This window comes from Lissotriton helveticus, chromosome 6 (assembly GCF_964261635.1).
Source record: "Lissotriton helveticus chromosome 6, aLisHel1.1, whole genome shotgun sequence".
NCBI lineage: Eukaryota > Metazoa > Chordata > Amphibia > Caudata > Salamandridae > Lissotriton > Lissotriton helveticus.
In genome coordinates, this window is record NC_136067.1 from 1,888,612,099 (window position 1) to 1,888,634,530 (window position 22,432).

The 22,432-nt window shown below is 43.1% G+C and overlaps 1 protein-coding gene across 2 annotated transcripts in view; it reads left to right on the forward strand.

Moving 5' to 3' along the window:
• Positions 1-22,432, forward strand: part of MIA3 (MIA SH3 domain ER export factor 3) — a 353,545-nt gene that overhangs the window by 43,743 nt on the left and 287,370 nt on the right. For both annotated transcript variants that reach the window (XM_078649820.1, XM_078649821.1), the window contains exon 3: positions 13,150-13,236. In XM_078649820.1, the coding sequence (XP_078505946.1) occupies positions 13,150-13,236 (87 nt within the window). The remainder of the gene's footprint in view (positions 1-13,149; positions 13,237-22,432) is intronic.

Here is a 22,432-nt window from a genome sequence, read left to right on the forward strand (position 1 = left end):
GTAGTGTGTGCCTAGCTGCCATTCTTTGTTCTCAAAAGACGCAGGAAGTATTTAAGCAGCACGTGGCCCGCGCACAGCAGCCGGCAGCTGCCGATAAGTGACACTTATCAGACGATTGCATAGTGTTACAGCTGAGATTAGATAGACTCTGGCCATAAACCAGCCTCACCCCAGAAAAGGCCAGTCCTGGAGGGAACGCGAAGGCTGCAGGGACAGCCAGGAACAATTTCCTGGAGGGCCATGTTAAGGACAAGGTGAATATTTAAAACGAGCATTGGCAAAGGCAATAGGTCTGGGTTTAATCTGGTGAAACATGTTAGCACATTAGAGTGAGAAGATGGGAGGGAGCCAGCATGAGCGGGCTGAGAGGGATAGTTGTTAAGTAGTCCCGTGTGCCGTTCAATGCAAGCACTGGAGTGGAGGTAGAAGGATACACCCAAGTAGCCAGTGGCATTAGGTGAGAGATGAATTCTCCCCTGGGTTAAGCCCAGACCTGATTGGCAAGTCTCCAGCCAATGGCATGAGAGAGGCTAGTTGAAGAAAGCCAGTGATGAAAAAGGGCAGACCCAAAGCACATTCTGTCTATATTGTAAGCAAAAGGTTTGTTTGACTGCTACGATGTCAAAACCCAGACTTAAAAGTACCAAATACCTGTATCTCATTTATCAATTGGATAGGTGTGCCATTTGCCTGCATAATTACACAATTATCATGAATGTTTTAAAGAGGTGTTAACCAATGCACGGTTCGAGCTTTTTTAAGCAGGGTCTACCTAAAAATATCCTTAAGTGCTCTTAAAATGATAAATGCACAGATATCACCTGTAGTAATCAATTGCCAACCTGGAGGAGGTGGGAGCACACTGCCTCACATCCCAGCACTCAATTTACCTCGAGAAGTGTGGCTCACTGGTTAGAAGCGGCAGACCCTGAAGCAGAGATCGGCCCGGGACCAGGGTTCAATTCCCGACGCGGCAGGGTCTTGGGTCAATGTCCGCGGACTCGATAATTCTCGCCAAGGTGCCTACGCTAACCATGGGTCCCACTCTGCAACTCTGGGCAATAGCTTGCTTAATCTCCACAACGGCCCCATCAACGCCGGGGATGCCTGGCTTCACCTTGGAGGTGCCCAGGAGGGACCATCTCACAGGGAAAGCCAGGACGGGTTCCCCAGCGGTATACAGCGCCAGGACACTCCGAGATGGAGTAACAGTGCGCTTTACAAGTATACTTACCTACTTACCTACCTCGGTGCATCGTGGTAAATGCAGTGCATAACACTTACTTCAGTAAGAGTCTTTCATTTGTGACCCTTGTTGGTGCAGCCTGTGCTGTGTAACTCTAGACATGTGTTTTTAGATTCATTCCTTCATCAGTAGAGAGTGACAAGTAATTTTGGTTGTGCTGGTCACCAACTTATATGGGTTCCAGAAGAGTGCATTTGGAGGATACATGACCGACTCCCCCCATAGACGCAAACGTTGCTCAGACGAATAGCGCCCATTCCATGGACGAGGAGCTGCCTGGTGTAAGTGCCAGTGCTGCATGAGCAATATAAATTTGGGATAATAGGTGTGAATCAATGGTCTCATGTTATGTGGGATCATTGGACAATCTGCAAAAGCGGTGTTGGAGCACAGGTCACATGAGTAGGAGTACGTGACACTCAGAAGCATCATGGGATAATAGAACGTAGCATATAAGGTACATGAGGAGGAAGAGTATTAAACACTCAAGGAGGATGGGTATGGAAAGGGTTAAAACTGGAAAGAGACTGGTTATAGAATGCCCATGGAGGTATATAGGACCTCATCATAAGCATCATGGAGGAGGCAGTGTATCAGCCACATAAGGAGAAGAAATACGGTTCAAACAAGGAGAAGGAGTATGGAAGACACAAGGTGGAGGAGTTTGGAAGACACAAGGTGGAGGAGTTTGGAAGACACAAGGTGGAGGAGTTTGGAAGACACAAGGTGCAGGAGTTTGGAAGACACAAGGTGGAGGAGTTTGGAAGACACAAGGTGGAGGAGTTTGGAAGACACAAGGTGCAGGAGTTTGGAAGACACAAGGTGCAGGAGTTTGGAAGACACAAGGTGCAGGAGTATGGAAGACACAAGGTGGAGGAGTATGGAAGTCACAAGGAGGAGGAGTATGGAAGTCGCAAGGAGGAGGAGTATGGAAGTCGCAAGGAGGAGGAGTATGGAAGTCGCAAGGAGGAGGAGTATGGAAGTCGCAAGGAGGAGGAGTATGGAAGTCGCAAGGAGGAGGAGTATGGAAGTCACAAGGAGGAGGAGTATGGAAGTCACAAGGAGGAGGAGTATGGAAGACACAAGGAGGAGGAGTATGGAAGACACAAGGAGGAGGAGTATGGAAGACACAAAGAGGAGGAGTATGGAGGAGTATGGAAGTCACAAGGAGGAGGAGTATGGAAGTCACAAAGAGGAGTATGGAGGAGTATGGAAGTCACAAGGAGGAGGAGTATGGAAGTCACAAGGAGGAGGAGGATGGGAGTCACAAGGAGGAGGAGTATGGAAGTCACAAGGAGGAGGAGTATGGAAGTCACAAGGAGGAGGAGTATGGAAGACACAAGGAGGAGGAGTATGGAAGACACAAGGAGGAGGAGAATGGAAGACACGAGGAGGAGTATGGAAGACACAAGGAGGAGGAGTATGGAAGACACAAGGAGGAGGAGTATGGAAGACACAAGGAGGAGTATGGAAGACACAAGGAGGAGCACTATGTAGTGCACAAGGAGGGGGTATGGAAGACCCAAAGAGGAGTATGGAAGACACAAAGAGAAGGGGTATGGAAGACCCAAAGAGGAGTATGGAAGACACAAAGAGAAGGGGTATGGAAGACACAAGGTGGAGGAGTTTGGAAGACACGAGGTGGAGGAGTATGGAGGACACGAGGAGGAGGAGTATGGAGGACACGAGGAGGAGGAGTATGGAGGACACGAGGAGGAGGAGTATGGAGGACACGAGGAGGAGGAGTATGGAGGACACGAGGAGGAGCAGTATGTAGTGTACAAGGAGGAGGGGTATGGAAGACACGAGGAGGAGGGGTATGGAAGACACGAGGAGGAGGGGTATGGAAGACGCGAGGAGGAGGGATATGCACAAGGAGTTGTATGAAGCGCACAAGGAGAAAGGTTACCGAAGGCACAAGGAGTAGGGGTATGTAGTGCACAAGGAGTAGGGGTATGTAGTGCACAAGAAGGAGGGGCATGTAGTGCACAAGAAGGAGGGGCATGCAGTGCACAAGGAGGAGGGTGTGTAGTGCACACGGAGGAGGGTATGTAGCGCACAAGGAGGAAGGTTACGGAAGGCACAAGGAGGAGGGGTATGGAGAGCAGCTGTATGGAATGCTCAAGGAGAACTAGTGGTATGGGACCCAGAAGGAGAAGAAATTCTTTGGCACACAAGGAGGATTCTGGAAAACATGAGGTGCAAGGGACATACAACAAAGAGGGACGAAGCGGGACATGTCACACTCTATACATTAAACACACTATTTCTGCAGGAACAAATACAACCATCAAATGATTATTTATTTATTTATTATATTTTAAGGTTTATATAGTGCTAGCTAGACCCGAAGGTATCAGAGCGCTTTACATATGAAGATCGTTCAATTGAAGTAAATACATTTATACAGACCAAGAAAAGCTTTGTGCAGTCATGGAGGAACAATAGGAGGACAATTAGCACAGCATAAAATAATGGCAAGAATGACCTTAAAGAAGATTCAACAATGAAATGATCTTCATTTCTTAAGTTAATGCAAGGTGCAGGGAGAGACTCACTTCTCATGAATCATCATCCCTCATAAAGATGGGGGAGGGAGGAGTCGAAAGCCCCGCATGCTATTGTTGCAAAGGTCTTCTTTCTTTCTTTTTTAAAGCATTGGGCTCCTACATCTAAAGCCTCCTGTAAAACCTAAGCCACAAAGTGAGCTCTGGGCGAAGAGCTCAAGAAAACTCAAGTTAAATTGGACGCTTTCTTGGAACAGTTTTAATAGAAACACTGCCTACGACTGAGCACTGCAGGGGCATAACTAAAACCTCAGGACCGTCATTTAGGACAACAAGACAATTTACCCGACACAGGGTTGAGGTTTCTGTCCAGTAGTTACAACCTAAGAAATGGGAAGCCCTGATTAGGATATTCAACCTCCTGATAAGATTAAGACCAGAAATAAGTTTCTGTATTAATGTTGTTACTGCGCCTTGACACCTTAGGGTTTTAGTTGCGCGATATAAATTATTTTCATTCATTCATTCATTCATTCAGACCTCTTGAGGCACTGTTAACATGTGTTTCTATTGCTTTAGTGCACTTCAGTCGATGCTAGGGGCTCCTGAGAGCTGAAAGAAATGTGGGCAAAAAAACATTTATAGACTTCGGCTGGCAATCTGTCTGGCCCCGCAGCTTTGCCTACTGCAAGACTATTTACTGCAGTCTCCACTTCTATCATAGTTATAGGTAGATCTAGTTCCCCAGCTATGTCGGGGTCTAACCTCTTCAACTCTATCAACATTCTATCATACCATTGATCATCAGTGTGTAAACCATCCTCCCTGGCATAAAGATTTGCATAAAAAGTTTTAAATATTTCTAAGATACGTTCTGGATCAGAATGAGAGTCCCCCCGTGAATCCTTCATTGAACTTATATTCTGAGCTGACTGCTTCATTCGAAGCCTTGTAGCCAGAGTTCTGCCTATTCTCTCACCGAATTCATAACTCGTCAACTTAAAAGATAAAAATTTCCTGGCAATTTCCTCATCCCAAAATCCCAAGATATTAGTCCTAGCCCTGATTACATCATTTTCCTCTTTGAATAACCCCGTGTTGCCCAATGCGACCTTTCTGGTTAAGTGAATCTCAGCTTTAGTCAAAAGTTCATATAGATTATCCAATTCTTTCCTTAATTTCTTTCGATGCCCGGCTACAAAGCTGATACATTCTCCCCTGAAGCCTGCTTTGAATGTATCCCAAACAACGGGAATGTTGGCAGTTCCACGATTTTCATCAAAGAAGATTTGAATCCAGCCCTGCATATGTGTGATAAATTCTGTGTTTAACCCTAGCTTCCTATCATATGAAAAGCTGGATTGTATCTTTCGTTTGACTAAACAATAGATATCTACCACTATGGGAGAATGATCCGAAGATACCCTGGGATAAATTCTAATATTAGTTCCTTCTAATAAATTTTGAGGTATAAAAAAATAATCTAATCTCACAAGATTTTTATGAGGGTGAGAATAAAAGGTAAATCCACTGTCCTTCTCTCGCAGCATACCCCAGGTATCCACCAATCCATGATCTTGTAAAAGATTCACGAGTGCCCTGTACACCCTAGGCTTCCGTCCCTTATAGATTGCCTGCGAGTCCCTTAAAGCACTACTGATCAGATTTATGTTGATGTCGCCACAAATCACTATGGGCTGTTGAAAATTGACTAACTCCATATTGATCTCTACTAATGGATCAGGGTCATCAAGATTAGCCCCGTATACCGATACTAATGTGAGTTGACTATTTCCAGTTTTTAATTCCACAATGACCCATCGGCCCTTTTTATCCTCTACTTTACGACCAACTGTTATTGAGTTATCTTTAATTAATATAGCCACCCCACGTATCATACTGGATTGTTTAGAGGCAGATACCAACATAAAGCCTAAGTCTTTTAAGATCGCCCTTTTACCCCATGGGATATGCGTTTCTTGGACACAAACGACATCAGGTTGTATATATTTTAACTCCGCTGCAACCTTGTGCCTTTTTATTAGATTATTTAAACCTGCTACATTCAGAGAACATATTCTTAAGCTATTTCCCGCCATTTCAACTCATAATCAAAATCATAATTCCCGATTTTGCCAGTTGCTGACTCATAAAAATAAACATAACATCGACAAGTCATCCTTCCATAAGGATGAGATATATCAGGTAATACTAGCCGCTCAGGATGGTAATCCCCCTGCTACATGGTCTGAAGAAACAATAGTTGTGTTTTGCAAAAAAGAAAAGCCCACCGATTGCGTAGGATCTTACAGACCTATATCGCTGTTAAATGTCGATAACAAGATATATTCGAAGATATTAGCCAATCGGTTATCCGGGGTTGTGGCATTATTAGTATCCAGATACCAACATGGGTTTATTACTAAAAGAAGTACCGTTGATCATATTAATAAAGTCATTACATTGTTTGATCTGGCTGCTGTTAACAAACGGAAATTAGCGCTTTTTTTATTAGACGCGGAAAAAGCGTTTGATCGAGTGTCTTGGGAGTATCTCTGGATTTTAATGGATAAAATGGGTTTTGGTAAAAAATATATTAAAGCCATAAAAACACTTTATCTTAATCCCACTGCAAAAATATTTGCTTCGGGAGGACTTTCTGAGTCACTGTCTATAACTAGAGGGACACGTCAAGGCTGCCCCTGTTCCCCGTTATTGTTTTCATTTTCATTATATATTAACCCTTTTATTGAATTATTAAGTCGTAACCCTTTAATTCCTCCCTTTATTGTCTTTGATTTTTCTTTTTCAGTATTCGCATATGCGGATGACATAGCAGTAGTAACAGATACACCTGAAACTGCTAGCCTAGAGATTGAGAGGATGGCTAAAGAGTTCGGGTCGATAACTGGGTATAAACTTAATGCTGCCAAAACTCAGATTCTTTGCTCAGATGCTATAACTTGGGAGGACGAGAGGGTGGTCGGAGAGGTTACCTATTTAGGGATACGGATTAAAACAGATATGGTTGAATTGGTCAATGTAAATTGGAGCAATGTCTATCAGAAAATTAAAACTTCTTTGGAGAAATGGGATCGGTTATACTTGACCATCATAGGAAGGACTAATATTATAAAAATGAATGTCCTCCCTAAAATTCTTTATCTATTTCGGTCTATTCCTTTAGAATTTCCAAAACCTAAGTTGCAGGCTCTACAGGCACTCTGTGGGAAATTTATTTGGAGTCCTGGTAAACCTAGGCGGGCGATGAAGTATCTTGCTTTGCCCACGGAAAGGGGAGGCCCAGGGGTACCTGATTTTTTTTATATTATATAGTATGCTTTTTGTTAAAAATGAAAATTTTGTTAATAAGAGATTCCTCAGAGTATGTCCATAATCATCCCTCTATATTCGAAATTTTGATAGGAACACATGCAAGACAAATCTGTTTTAATGAAATCGATGGCAACTACTACAAGAGGACCCGATTTAAGGTTCTCATTAGTGCTCATAAAATTTGGAAATGGGTGGCCCGTACCATTGATATAGGGAAATTATCATATTACACCCCTTATTTTTCTGCTAGATCATTACCTTTTATATTTTCGGATGGATCAGCCAGGAACTGGCAGAAAAAGGGGGATTTTTTTTCGAGTGAAGGCAAATGTAATCATTTACTGAAATGTCTGAAGAGTTTAACTTATCCAGAAGCTATTTCTTTAAATTCTTACAAATAAGGGATTACCTTATAAGACATAAACTATGTTTAAAAAAACTCAATATAGTAGAGGGAGTCCCTCGACAAGTTAAGATTGGTAGTGTTTATCCTATGTTTATTGAAGTGAAGCCTGATGATCTGGATACAATACAGGCAAAGTGGGGGGATTCATTGGGAGATAATGAGATTGTTGTTGAGAATGTGATTTTGCTCTCTAGAGAGGTTTTGATGTCAGCAAATTTGAAAGCTCAATTTTTCAAAAGTTTATTTGATTTGTATTATACACCTGCTCGAATGTTAAAATGGAGAAGAGGCTCTGATGGTAAATGCTTTCGTTGTCAAGCTGATAATGCAGATAGTGTACATATTTTTTTTTCTTGCCCTACATTAGGAAGATTTATTCAGGATATTGAAAACTTCTTGTCCCTAATTCTCAAGGTTAATTTAAAGATCACCCCCTCCATGATGATGCTAGGGAAGATCCCTAATGACAGTAGAACTAATGAACTTTATTGTTTTCGATATTTTATTTTCTTCACTATGACTGTCGCTCGTCTTTGTATTGCCACAGAGTGGCTTCAAGAAAAGCCTCCACTATTCCAACAGTGGCAAGCACGGCTGTATAAACTTTATAAGTTAGAGTGGAGTCTTTTTTCGCTCTCCCCATCAAGGCGGAGAAAGAAATTGGGTTTGAAGATTTGGGGGACCTTTTCAGAGTTTTATGAGGCTTGAAAAAAAAATTACAAGTGTGTGTTCATGTGTTCCTTCGTTTAATGCTATATTATTCATGTTTTCTGTTTCTGTTAAATGCCCCTATATATGTCAATATGAACTATTTCATCATTGTTTCTTTTTGTCGTGTATCAATAAAAAAATAATAAAAAAAAAAGAAAGAAATGTGGGCATAGTGCATATGGTTACATCTGGTTTATAGGTTTCGCCTGGCAGTTGCTCCGCCCACGGCGAAATCTCATGTTCCTACATTTGGCTTTGGTTCCGCCTCTGTCTCCCATTGGCTAGCTCCATAAATGGAGGCTAGCCATTGGGAAACAGAGGCTGTCTATCGCGCTTTCTCGTGAAAACGCGATTCGGGGGCGTTTCTCGGTGTTTTTTTAAGTCCCGCCCCTTTGTCCTGGGCCGCGCTGTGATTGGCTGGCGGCCCGGGACACCCCCGTGACGTCATTCTCGGGCCGCGCTGTGATTGGCTGCCGGCCCGGGACCTGACTTGTTAATACATCTTATTCAAAATGGTGACTCTTGTGTTGTGGTTTGTTCTCTTTTTGCCTTCGTGTTAACTGCTTTATGTATCATTGACACGCATGGTCTACTATTTTAAATTCTTACACAGCTGACTGCGGCCACATTCGTGGTGCTAGCCATCTGCTGTAGGTAGGGTCCGCCTTGTGTGTCCGTATGTCTACTTATGTTTGTGCTTATGTACTGTTGAACTTGAACTGTAGAGGAGGGCTATAACTGAACAGGAACAAAGTAATACCTAATAGGGATTGGGCATGTAAAATGGGCCCGGCTCCTTTGCACCCAGGTATGTCTCTCCACAGTCGATATCCGCGGCTTGCGCTTTGGTGGTAATTGCTAGTGTGGTATGAGGCACATGCATGGGCCTCTTTAGCTTCCTGCAGGGACCTGTGCTAATGCTTTGCATTTTGATATTAAAAAATCTTTCTGCGACACTGCTGATCATTTTTTGTTGTTGTTGGAAGTTACTGTGGAAAAAATTGACCCCCACCGTAACATAAACTGTGAGCTGCTGACAATGGTTACTGAGCAACCAGTTGGAAGCAAAGGTCTCGTCATGAAGCCAAAGCTTGGCAAATGTCTGCTGCACGCTGTCTTTCATATTGTGGCCACACACTGTGCATCACACAATTAGGCTCTTCCTTTTGTCCAACGCTCTATTTAATAATTTTGCGCATGCTGCTGTCAGCGGCATCTACGGTGCATTTTCTGGTAGTAGATATTTGCTTACCGAGTTCTATTAAGCACTGAGGTTTTTTCACCGCCGATCTCAAGTGAGTCGTTCCCACGCTTCATTCTCTACCCATGTGGCGTTAACCAACAGGATGAGTTTCTAGACGTTTCTAATTTGTGTGCTGCTTTGTTTACCACAGGCTTCTCTTTGCTCAACTGAACGATATGCCAGTCATATTTATCTATGCAGATTAGATTTTTTTCTCCATTATTTGACTTTAAAATGCCAGTGTATTCTATACCGTGGAGATACACTTGATATTGTGTATTTAATGTCAACATTGTTACCAAGATGGCGATTGGGAACTTGTTGGTGGGCGGACTGCTTGTTTTTTGACTATCCTGGTACCGACTGGAATCGTTAAGCCCCACTGGCAGTTCTCCTGGACTATGATCATCCTGCCCCTCGAACTTTCCATGGTTTGTTTGATCTACCTATATTGCCACGGATCCTGCCCCTTCTACTTTATTTTAAAATTAAACCTTCCTTGCTCCTTCTGTTTTCTGACAAAGTTGCTCTCCTGGGTTGCAACCGAGCATTTGTGGGACGGAGCTTTGCACTGCCATGGTCTAATTGCTATGCTCTGTTTGAATCTGTTCCGATGGCTGATTATGATGTTCTGCTTTGTATCGATTGTAACTGATCTTATTTCCAATAAAGGTTTTCAAAAAAAACAAAAAAACAAAAAAAAAAACATTGTTACCAAGTATGGAGATAAGAAACAGTGCTGTTTGTTGAATTAATAATGCAACGTCTACGAGTCGAGTGGTGCAACTAAACACTATAGTTAAAAGACATTAAATGGATGCCGAGGGGTGGCGATTATCTGTTTAAGTGCTACAGAGTCTCCACATGTGTAGACCTAGTCTGTCAAGGCTCCCTTAGGTAGAGATGGTGGGATTGTGGTGGAGCAAGAGGAGTGCAAGCTGTTTTGGAGACAAGGGCTTAAAAGATGGAGTAGCAAGTCAAGTGTTTTGTATTCAGGTGCATTCCTTGCTTAGCTTTGTCTTGCAAGTACTGTGAAACCATGCTGCGCCTGTAATGTGTAAGGGTTTTGTATGTGAGAGCATGCTTTACTTAGCTTTTTCTCGTGAGTAACCTGAAACTGTGTGACACTGCTAATTCATGAACAAGCGCATACTTTGCTCTGCTTTTCATTGCAAACAACTCAACACAAGTCACACACTAATGTTTGCTTATCTGCAGAAAGACCAGACAACATGATCCGCAATACTTTTATATTTCAGTCCAACCAAATGAGTGCATTTTTATAAATGCACTCTTCAATGATTGTTTGTCATTTTATGACACAAGCGAACACAATGATACAACATTAAGACACACATCGGTAAAAACGTTCAAACGCGGAAATGTGATATAAATTGTGTTTGCACTTTGAGAAAGCTCAGTAACATTGTTTCTACACAGTGAGAGTTTGGCAATTGCTGCCACGGTTCGAAACAGTACACCCTGGAACATGCGCATTGACTGTCAATAAAATAACTTTCAATAAACAAGCATTTGCAATGCAACAGGTCTCGCATTTACATGAGTTTGAGCTAATGGCATTGTAAATGACAATGTCTTTTATTTATGTTTTGTTTTTTCGAAACGTAAATAAAACTCTTTGTCATTTACAATGCCAATAGCTTAAACTCGCGTAAATGCGAAACCTATTGCATTGCAAATGCTTGTTATTGTTTCTTAGCTTGTACTGTGGGCTACTTTAACCCCATGTTGACATGAAGAGCAGATAGATAGACATAGAACTACCACTGTGTGGCATATCTCATAATTTCATAGGTGACATCGCATACCACTGAGAAGCTGCATATCGGATACAGGTCTTAGCCAAAGTCAGTATAGATCCAGGAAGTGCTTGATTTGTAAAAGGATGAGTGCCGGTGCACAAAGCGTGTGCCAGTGTACCAGATAGTAAGGCTGCGAAGTCTTGAATACACTTCATGCCTCTTTAATGCACTACCAGACTTCTTTCATCTTAATCTCACTCTTGCAGGATCCTGCTTTCTCCCTTTGTGTTGGTTTTCCGCCTTTCACTTCCAACTTCTTTATACTTTGTGTTTCTCCTTCACTTGCTCTGAGTACATGTCTGGTCAGTGGCGTAGGTAGCCCTTTGACACCCAATAGCGGCCCCCGTATTTGCTGACTCACTGCATGATTTATTTCCATGTGCCGCCCCCTCCACTCCCCCCCAACTCCCCCACCTCGGGCGGCCGTTTGAAGAGCGGGGGGAGGCTGTTGTCTCTAAAACTCGTAACACCCCCTCACTCCCACTTACTACACCACTGGGTCTGGTGAAAAACAAGTGCCACTCCAGGCACACTCTAGAGAGTGCCACTTTCCTGAGTCTGTTCATTGAACCTTGAGTTTTGCTGAAGTCACTTCTTTCCTTGATGGAGGTCGGGGGGAGGGCACAATTATCTGTGAGGATTATGTTGCTCGTGGTTCGAGTGATTAGGGAGTCAAGGTTAACCAGGGAAAAGCTGTCATGTACCATTAAACCATGTAATCTAGAATTGAATTTATAGTTTACCATCCTATCCATGAATATGTCAAAGGACAATAGTAGTTTTTTTCCCATTTTTTTTGACATATTTTTATCTTTGCATAATAATTGCTTTTCTTTCCAGTGGTTGTATATTTTCAATTAAATAAAGAAGTATGCTTTTTTAACTTTTTGACCTCCGTTGTAGGTTACCTTCTCGAGGTTAGGTGAGTGGCTAGCGTAGTGGACTCTGGGTCAGGGGTTAAAAAATATGCTGTTCCAGGGTGATGATGAGAAGCCTCTTTCTTGGATAGCATCTTCCTGGGCCCTTGGTGTCATAGACAGGATGGAGTGGAGGAGGCATAGGAGCTAACACAGCAGATAGGAATAAAGGCTAGCACAGGTTCTCGTATCATGCCATTTCAGTACAGCACAGCTTTGGATCCATACCAGACTGCTCCATATTCATTTTTTTCTAGACCACTAATCACTACATGATCAGTCTCTGGAGATAACTCTCAGATTAATCTCAGATTATTTATTCTCAGGGTTTTATCACTATCGACGTTTATGTTTTTTTGCAAAAGGTTTACTTTTATGTTCTGGAAAAATTATGTATATTTCAGAATTCCATTTTTTTTAATGGGAGGCGGGGGTGGTATATTTAGGGTATAATCTTTCTTACTCTCTCTAAATCTTAACCTCACCGTTTCCTTTCAGTTTAACCTTAGTGTTACCCTCAAACTAACACTCAATTTAATCTAACCATTACTGTAACATTTACTCTACCTTTTCCCTTTGTTCGCTGAGACTATCACTGAAACTTTCCGAAGTCCTAACTTTTGCCTTGCCATTGACCTAACCCTTAAATTTGTTTAATTACCCCATTGTCATTCCTAGTGCACTCCTCCACAGTTTTTGTGTACATTGTTTTTGCTGTTCCTTTTTTTCACTAGAGAATTTTGTTGGCCGAAATTTTCCACCCCTTTAAATGATATCGCTCTGTTAAAGAAGGAGCTTTCCCACGTAGCCAATAAATGTGTTTAAGCGACTCCTGACACACATTATTTCGAGAAACATTGTAGAGCTATGAATGCTGAAATTACAGTTTTTAAAGGAATATATGTTTGCCAAACGTTCTGTCTTGTTTAATACTAAACACCGTTTCTTTTTATTGTACAGATTGGCAGCAATTTCGGATATTTCCCACGCCACCTACTTGAAATAAACCACGTGTACACTAATGAGGAGCAAGAGTTTGAAACCGATGTAAGTATTTCATGAATGCCTTCGAAGGTCAGATGTTTTAGTAGGTAATCACTATGTATCTGTTTGTATGTGTATATGTGTGTGTATGTATATGTATATATATATATATATGTATATATATGTATATATATGTATATATATGTATATATATATATATATGTATATAATTTATATTTATTTTGGCATAGTTATTTTGAAAAAGCTGATGTCTTCAAATTGCGACAAACAAGGGACACTGATTGCAATCAGAATATTTAGGTTTACATTTTATGAATTAATGTTTGATGGAGCAATGGACAATGTTGCGATCCAGAGGATGTATGTGATTCTGTGGCTGCAATGTATCACAGATAATCTTGGATTTACTGCATTTACCACTGCATTTACCACAACATTTACAGATTAAAATAAAAATTCCAGGCTAAAATGGATGAAATAGATACTGCCATAGAATGTGCTGTTTTTCTTTGCAGTTTTTACGATAGCAGAAAACCATGTTGGATCATTTAGTCCTCCATGCCACATAAGCCTGATTGCCCAGTGTTGACACTCTGCAGAGTGGTTTGGGTATGATGATAACTGTATTTCACCGGGAACCCTGAAATATGGGTTTTTATACCATTGCGTTTTGTGCAATGGGATAACCAACACATATAATGCATATTATTTTCAGTGTTTATTCTAAAGGAACATTAGCCCCTAAAAGTTTGCTTAATATATACACCCATAATTAACTTGGTTAAAATTGAAGAATCAATCTCTTTGTTGAATGTCATGTTTGCTTTATCTAGGAGTTTTTCACAAAATTGCTGACCAGGAAAGATACAATTATGTGTAAATGCACTTTTCTAATCTGCATTGTTCACAATATATTCTCCATTAAGTGCAGGAGCTTTCTCATCTCATGTTAAAATGGCATATCATTGAGAAGCAATATTGGATGCAAGCTGCATCTTACAACTGTTTTGGCATCCCTAAACAAGTTGCTGTTGAGGTCATGTAAGAATGCTTTTTCTAGGGTGGTTGTTGTTGAGTAAGGCAATGGAGGCTAGTAGGATTGCTGCTTTTCTGTGGAAAGGCGTTTGATGTTTACTGAAACAACTTAAAGGTTGAGACGTTGCTGCCAGGTGATTCATCAGTAGATGGGAGTTGAAGGGCTTATTGATACAAATATCACCCATCTTGGCATAAGAGAGAGAAACACAATTCCATCCTGTGTCTAAAATAATATTTTTTTCAGATTTCCATTTATAAACATATTGTGTAAATAGAATTTTAATAACATCAAATGATAGAACTTCTAAATAGTTGTTCGTTTACATTTCTGAAAAATACTTAGCATTGCAATAGAAATTTCGTGCTCTCTATTAAAACATTTTTACAGATTATCAGAATAAATTTTGTAGGTGGAAATACAGGATTGTTAAAGTCTAATAACTTTGGAACTACAAAGTTTTAATAACATTTTGAGTACAGCAGGTAAATACTTTATGAAATTCCAAGTTCCCGGAACCCTTTTACCTTAGTAGCACTGCGCTATGTTATTCGTTGCTCCAAAGTTATTTTAAGTAGCGGTGATGGGAGTAGTAATATTGTTGACTCACAGATGTAGCCAGCTGCATTGGCTCTAGATTTACAGAAGGACCAGGAATTAAATGAACTTTGTGATCAAGGCATTAAAAATACAGTTCACATCTGGTCAACTGTGACTTTAAATTGGGTGAAATTGTCAGGATGACAGTGTGCTCTAAGGTAGCTATTTCAAAAGTGGTAGATGATGGAATCTTATTCTTATTTTCTGTAAGGTGAATGGATCAGTTGTGAGTGCACTACCGAGGCAGTTCAGCTGGTACTATTGTCTCTTAGCCTATTATAAAAGTTTTCTCCAGGTGAAGTCTAATTGGTTGAAACATGTCAAGAGAAAGTATTTACTTGTTAGCCATCAGAGAAGAGGTGAGCGAAATTCCCTTATTTTCAGTCCGTAGTAAACAGTTGTGAAATTGCAGGCGATTTTTCTATTTCCACTTGCCTGGATTGAAAAAAAGGAGGAATAAAAGTAAAATGCACTGCAGCACAAACATCTGGCATTCCACACATTGAGAAATGCACAGAATAAGGAACTCTTGTGCCTTCCAGCACTGCGAGGGACCGAACCATGTAATTACTTAATGGTAACCCCATCAAGTTAATTATACTGACTGGGCCCCTGAGAGTGTCCTATAAAGCTATTGCTCCAGTAGGGGGAGCTTGTGTGTGGTGCCTATTTGCTTGGAGGACCTTGCAGGTAAACTTGGCGCACACGTGTCTCTCCTGGGGAAGTTGTTTTCAAGTGCACTGTCTAGGTATGGGCAGGCAATGCTCTACCTAAATGCAGTGAGTATGAAGGTAAATACATTGCCTGGCTCCTCATATTGCTCCTTAAAGCAGCTGTGCTTTTACATTATTTTCGGGCCCCTGAAGCAGGGGACAACCCACAATTCCACTCCGCAACATTCATTCATGGGTTTCCTTTATCATGCAGGAATTCTCGCCCCCCCCCCCAATTCAAAAACCCTTAAAGCAGATGGATTAAAAATTATGAGGAGGAAATTCTTATGTGTTGGGAGTTTCACCCCATTCAGTAGGACACTTGTTTGAAGACTTTGAGTGCACAGCAAACCACAGGTTGCCAACTACTGTGGATGTATTAGGGACAGGAAAGGAAGTATTCCATAGTATAGACCATCATCCGTGCCTCCGAGACTGCAGGACACAGAACAATGTCTCCCTTAATGCCAGGATTCCCGATTACAGTGTGCTCAACTTGAGGGCAGGTCTCAGCTGCAGCTAAAGAAAATAAAGTATTTAGGATTTATCCTTTGGCTTGGAACAATCATGAAATGCCGCCGTGCATGTTCATTTATTTATTAATGCAGTGATAGGAAGGTGGATGACTGTCCATGCACATTGTCTTGTGCTTAAAAGGACATGTAATTTCACTGAAAAGTAAAGCAATACCATAAGGGCCTTGGTGCCGGACTGCTAAAGCATGTCAATTGACCATTGCAACCTCAATCATATAAAATGGCTTAAGGCCCAGCCCTCCAAATAAACTGAGACAACCAGTGAGTCGAAATGGGAACTCACCCCCTAATGAAACCTGTGATTGTAACATGTTTTGAGTGTTAAAGACCCAGGATTAAAGTAAAACTTCAGTTTCTTGCTACATAGCTTGGAGCAGCTGCTTGGCTAGAGTCGTGGACACCAAGTTTCGGTTACCAGGGGTCCTTTCTGTTGTTGGCCTCAAAGATCATGAACACATCTAAACTATCCTGCTTACCCTCTCCCCTTCATTATGTAAGCATAGCCTGGCGAAAATGCTGTCTTTTGTATGGGGTGGGGGGGTAAGTCACAGAGAGTGGTGGGTTCAACACTGAGTAAGCCGATCTTAAGATGGTTTGGGATTCCCCGACATTTCCCGCTTATGTTCTGTCGGCACAACTCTACCCCCCCTTGGACTGGAATAATGACCCTGACAAGAAACCCCTGGATCCAGGTGGAGCAGGCATTTGGTGGGGTTATTATGGCTACCAGTGCCTTTCCCAGCACAGTCCTCCACCTTGTTGGCTTTGTCATTGTTCCTCTTGTCCTACTGGAAAGAGGTACACCGACATAGGGCATTCACGACTTACCCCTTCCGACTGACTCCTCTGGCGCACAATCCGGACTTCATCCCAGGCGCGACTCATCCCAATTCCTTTGGCTGGAATCAGGGGCATTCCCCCATTCTGGAGGATTTCTTGGACGATGGGGATTTGCGGTCGAGGGATGACTTGATTGCCAAATTTGCCCTCACTATAGGACATGGCTTCAAATTGAAGCCACTATAGGTGTGGCAGGGTATACTCAGACATGAGTCCCTTTCTCACTGCTCCATCAGGATTCAAGCAAGCTGGGCCGAAGAGGCTGAAATGCCAGAAACCGGTCCCCGGTAGCTTGTCTCCTTTCTGGTGAAGAATTGGCTTGGTAGTTTGGTCTGCCCTGTTCCCATGATGCACTGGGCCAGGGACAGACTAATTTGCATATAGCCAGGTTCTGAGCTGGGATGGGGCAGTGAGATAAATAACGGTGATGGATCAAGCCCTGATCTTTGGACTGGGTAAGAGTGGTCTGCTTAATTCAGACACTCTGTTCATCACCACCCCCTTTTCTGAATCGTCTTTGGCCACTATAGGTGTGGCAGGGTATACTCAAACATGAGTCCCTTTCTCACTGCTCCATCAGGATTCAAGCAAGCTGGGCCGAAGAGGCTGAAATGCCAGAAACCGGTCCCCGGTAGCTTGTCTCCTTTCTGGTGAAGAATTGGCTTGGTAGTTTGGTCTGCCCTGTTCCCATGATGCACTGGGCCAGGGACAGACTAATTTGCATATAGCCAGGTTCTGAGCTGGGATGGGGCAGTGAGATAAATAACGGTGATGGATCAAGCCCTGATCTTTGGACTGGGTAAGAGTGGTCTGCTTAATTCAGACACTCTGTTCATCACCACCCCCTTTTCTGAATCGTCTTTGGCCACTATAGGTGTGGCAGGGTATACTCAGACATGAGTCCCTTTCTCACTGCTCCATCAGGATTCAAGCAAGCTGGGCCGAAGAGGCTGAAATGCCAGAAACCGGTCCCCGGTAGCTTGTCTCCTTTCTGGTGAAGAATTGGCTTGGTAGTTTGGTCTGCCCTGTTCCCATGATGCACTGGGCCAGGGACAGACTAATTTGCATATAGCCAGGTTCTGAGCTGGGATGGGGCAGTGAGATAAATAACGGTGATGGATCAAGCCCTGATCTTTGGACTGGGTAAGAGTGGTCTGCTTAATTCAGACACTCTGTTCATCACCACCCCCTTTTCTGAATCGTCTTTGGCCACTATAGGTGTGGCAGGGTATACTCAGACATGAGTCCCTTTCTCACTGCTCCATCAGGATTCAAGCAAGCTGGGCCGAAGAGGCTGAAATGCCAGAAACCGGTCCCCGGTAGCTTGTCTCCTTTCTGGTGAAGAATTGGCTTGGTAGTTTGGTCTGCCCTGTTCCCATGATGCACTGGGCCAGTGACAGACTAATTTGCATATAGCCAGGTTCTGAGCTGGGATGGGGCAGTGAGATAAATAACGGTGATGGATCAAGCCCTGATCTTTGGACTGGGTAAGAGTGGTCTGCTTAATTCAGACACTCTGTTCATCACCACCCCCTTTTCTGAATCAAATTGACTCAGGCACTTCACTGGCCAGGCAGACCCACACACAACTGGCATGATAACGCGACGCTGCATCTATAGTGTCCCTTTACTTGAATTCCATGTGCCGCAAAGGTATCTCATGGCTCTATCAACAGCTACTACAGTTGACTCCACCCAAAAAGCATGCCTACCTATGCCAGTGGGAAAGGATATTGGGCTAGAGAACTATCTGATGACACTGGGAGGTGGGGGGGGGGGGAGAGGGGGGATGGGACATGGCTATTTGGGAGAGAGTGGCTCGATCGTTGATCTATATCCCTTATAAAGAGAATGCCTATAAAATACTGACTCGTTTGTACCTAACACCTGTTTGTGTGGCCGAGATGTTTGGGGATTCTGGTTTATGTTGGAAGGGATGCGGTGACAGAGGACCTTTTTATATATGGTGGTCATGCCCCGTGATTCAGTCTTTCTAAGTGGAGATACAGAGCGCAGTGCGGACCATCACCAAATGTCCACTTCCCACTCAAAGCCCAAACAAATCTGTTGGGCGATCCGGGGTCTGGCTGAGTGTTTCCCTCGACCCCTCGGGCTGCCTTATATCTCAACTACTCCTGACAGCCCAACTCTGTGTGACGCAGTTATGGAAACAGCCACGGTCTCCTTCTACACATTTGTGGTAGGGGAAAGTTTGGTCTACCTATGCCATGGAAACATTGACTTCTATCATCCGTGATTGGATAACCTATTTTGATGCTACTTGGCGCCCCTTCAACACCTATATTAAGAGACTACAAAGGACAGGATGTCTTCATATGTTTTGTCTAAAACACTGCTCGCATCTGACATCCACATGTGTTCCTCTGAACCAGACAATGGTTTTGTCGAAATGTGAACAGTGTGAGGGATTGGGGTGGCACTTAGGGTATAGGATTTGTTCTTCTTGTTATGTGTGTCTAATTTATTATCTCTGGCGACTCTGTATGATGTCATGTTTACCTGTTTTCATCTGAAAAAGCAAAATAAAATTGCAACAAAGAAAAAATAATCCAGAAGACAGCAGCAGGATCAGAAAGCAAACATGACCTTTTTCAGCCCTGTCTGCAGTTTCTTGTGCCTTTCTTTTCCTGCCCTCTCAGCAGCAAATTGGAGCCACTTGAGGGTCATGGTGGTGGTAGTAGTAGGTCAGTCCTGTGTCATGGAGTCTGTTCAGTGGATGTGTGATGTGATCTCCTCTAGTCCGTGCATTTCAGTGAAGGGATGTCCCTGCTTGGAGCACTGTGCTAGCAGCCCTACAAGAGTTAAGCCGGAGATGAGGCGGTCTCCAGTGTGTTGCATTACTGCCAAGCTGCTACCTCTGAAAGTTCTTCCTTGTAGGCACACACTCTGCCTGTTTGTTTTAAGCTGGTTTTATTTCAACCGCAATCCGTTGCCGCACCAAAGTTAACAAAACCTGTTGGTACAAAGCTGGTTTCCCTGGGGAAAATGAGAAATAAGACGACACTGCATTTAATGAATGCTTTAATTACTTTAATTGCAGTGTCTCTATTAGATTCTTTTCAGTGATTACCCCGAATCCACTGTATTTGCACATGTGGTTTGAAGATGCTTGCTGCTTTCCGTCGTGGAGAGACCTTTGTTTGTTGTTGCAGCGCATGCTTGGTTGAACCCTCGAGTCTAGTAATACGTTGCGTGACACATCCTACCTGGAGAGTGCACCAGTCACTTCTCTGAAGATGCAACGCTCAGTTGGAAGGGCTGGCTCTAATGTAGAGCCAACCCTGCATCAAGCCACCACACAGGGGTCATTAGCTTTTAAAATGTGTCAGGGCAGCAAGGTCGGTCCAGGCGAAGGACAACCAAGCTTTGTATGTATGGATATATGTGGCTATTCGATTAGCGCTAACCTAGCCAATAGGCAGGAGAGCGTACTATAGGATCGAAGGCAGAAATACAATCCCAATGCATGTACACAGAGGTGCTGTTCAGAGACTGTAATGGACTATTTATTGTGTCGCCGTGCAGTGTAGTTGAAAGAGGCGCGTCTTCAGCTTTTTCCATATTGAAGAAGGTTAGTCAGTCCTGAGGGATACAGGGATGTTTTCCAGATTTTGTATACAGGGATGGAGAAGGCCTGTTGTTTTGTTTGTTTTTTGCACTTCTAAACCTCTGATTTGTTGGTGTCTTAGCTACCGGTGTACATAGGCCAACTGGAGATAATGAACTCGTCCGGCAGATGGATGGGTTGCAGATCCTAATGGCTTTGCAGATTATTCAGCTGTCTTTGTGGTGTGTGTTGGCGAGAAGAGGCAGTGGGAATCCATTAGGTGGAAGTGGTCGGAACCGATTGACTTCAGGCCCTTCAGGATGTGTGCTGCATTGTTCAGGATGCCCTTAAAGGTGGGAGCAGTGAGTAGTCTGGGAGACTGTGAAGCACAGTGATGCCCCCCCACCTGCTTGCCCACTGTTACCTGCCCCGCACGCTCCCTGTTGCTCCCCTCTACCCGCTCGCTATTGCTGATACCTGTTGCCCCGCCCCTTTTTTTTAACTGACCAATCCATGTTGGATCGGTAATTAAAAACAAAATGCCAGCTCTGTCATTTTGTAGATCATGCACACGCCTACAAAAATGACTCATCTGTGTCATTGCGCTTTTCTTTTTTTTACCTTGTTCCCATGCTCACAGCATCTTCTGATGGTTTACAGCATGGCTAAAAAAAAACCTTGGCGAAGCTAATAGGTTACAACCGCAAGACCTATTGAGTTTAACAATATTTGTAGGTCTGGCATTCCCTGAGACCTTTAGATTTTTAGTAAAATTCTATACAATATGCTTGCTTCGAGTGGCTTTCAAGAAGCCCTTTTCGTCTATTGGTCTGTTGTTGTGTAATTCACATTTTTGCTCTGTCAGTTACAGCATACAGCCTGGGGCAAAGGCATAACCCACATCAGCCGTTGGCTAGCTTTACTTTGAATGATGGCAGTCTGCTCTTGCATAATGAATCCCTCAAGAGAAGCACACAGTACCCTCAGAACTCCCAAGAGAAGCGCTAAGGGTATGCTCAGTGGATTAATTTAACTCCTTGTTCAAAGGACTGCCAATAATAAATATACAGCCGGTCCCAATTGATATAGAATGCACTTGACCATGGGGCTAGGCAACTATTACTATGCAGCAGCCCAATTGGTGAAATTTATGAAATCTGCAGTTGCCCTTCTCATCTTCCCCCAGGCCCCTGAGACCATTTCTTGCGGCTCAGTCCCGCTTTCAACTTGCCCGGCATAACATATGTTAGTGGTGACCCACGTGGGGCGCTGACCTGCAAGTAATAGCTCTTGCTACAGTGAGCCCTCGATCTGACCGAAGCTTGAGTACCCACGGCTGTCGATAATCCCTTCCTCTCCCCGCACCCCTGGCAGCCTCATTCAAGACTACATTTGCATCTTCAAGGCACTTTAGTGGTATGCACTTTACGCAACCAGGAAGAATAATGCCCCATAATGCCTTGAGCCTTGCATGGGGATGAGCCCCAAATTGTTCACCTACTACAGGACTCACCCATCAGGGCCTAGGAAAGCCCCTCCTCCAATCTTGCCTTAACTCGTTATGAGACCGAGCAGCTGATGGGGGATGAAGGGGAGCCTATCTGATGTGGGTGGGATGGGGTCCCTCTTTCTTTTAATCTTTTTAGAATGCCGGTTTTTAACTTGTTTCTCTTCATACTTTTTACAACAGTGTTTACCCTCTTAAAGCCCTACCTCATTGTGTATGGTCTCCGAGGATTTGGGTACCTACTTTTGTAATGGTTTTAAGTAATCATGAAATAAAGTTTTATCTATCTAGCTACTATGCAGTGGAGTCCAAGATAATACTTAATGGTTGCTTTAGGTTACTTTATCTTGTCTTCAGGTGTATTCAGGAAGACACTCCATGTTACTAAACGGGTGCAACTATTCATTGTCACAAAATATGCTTGGAGTCAGTAAAGCC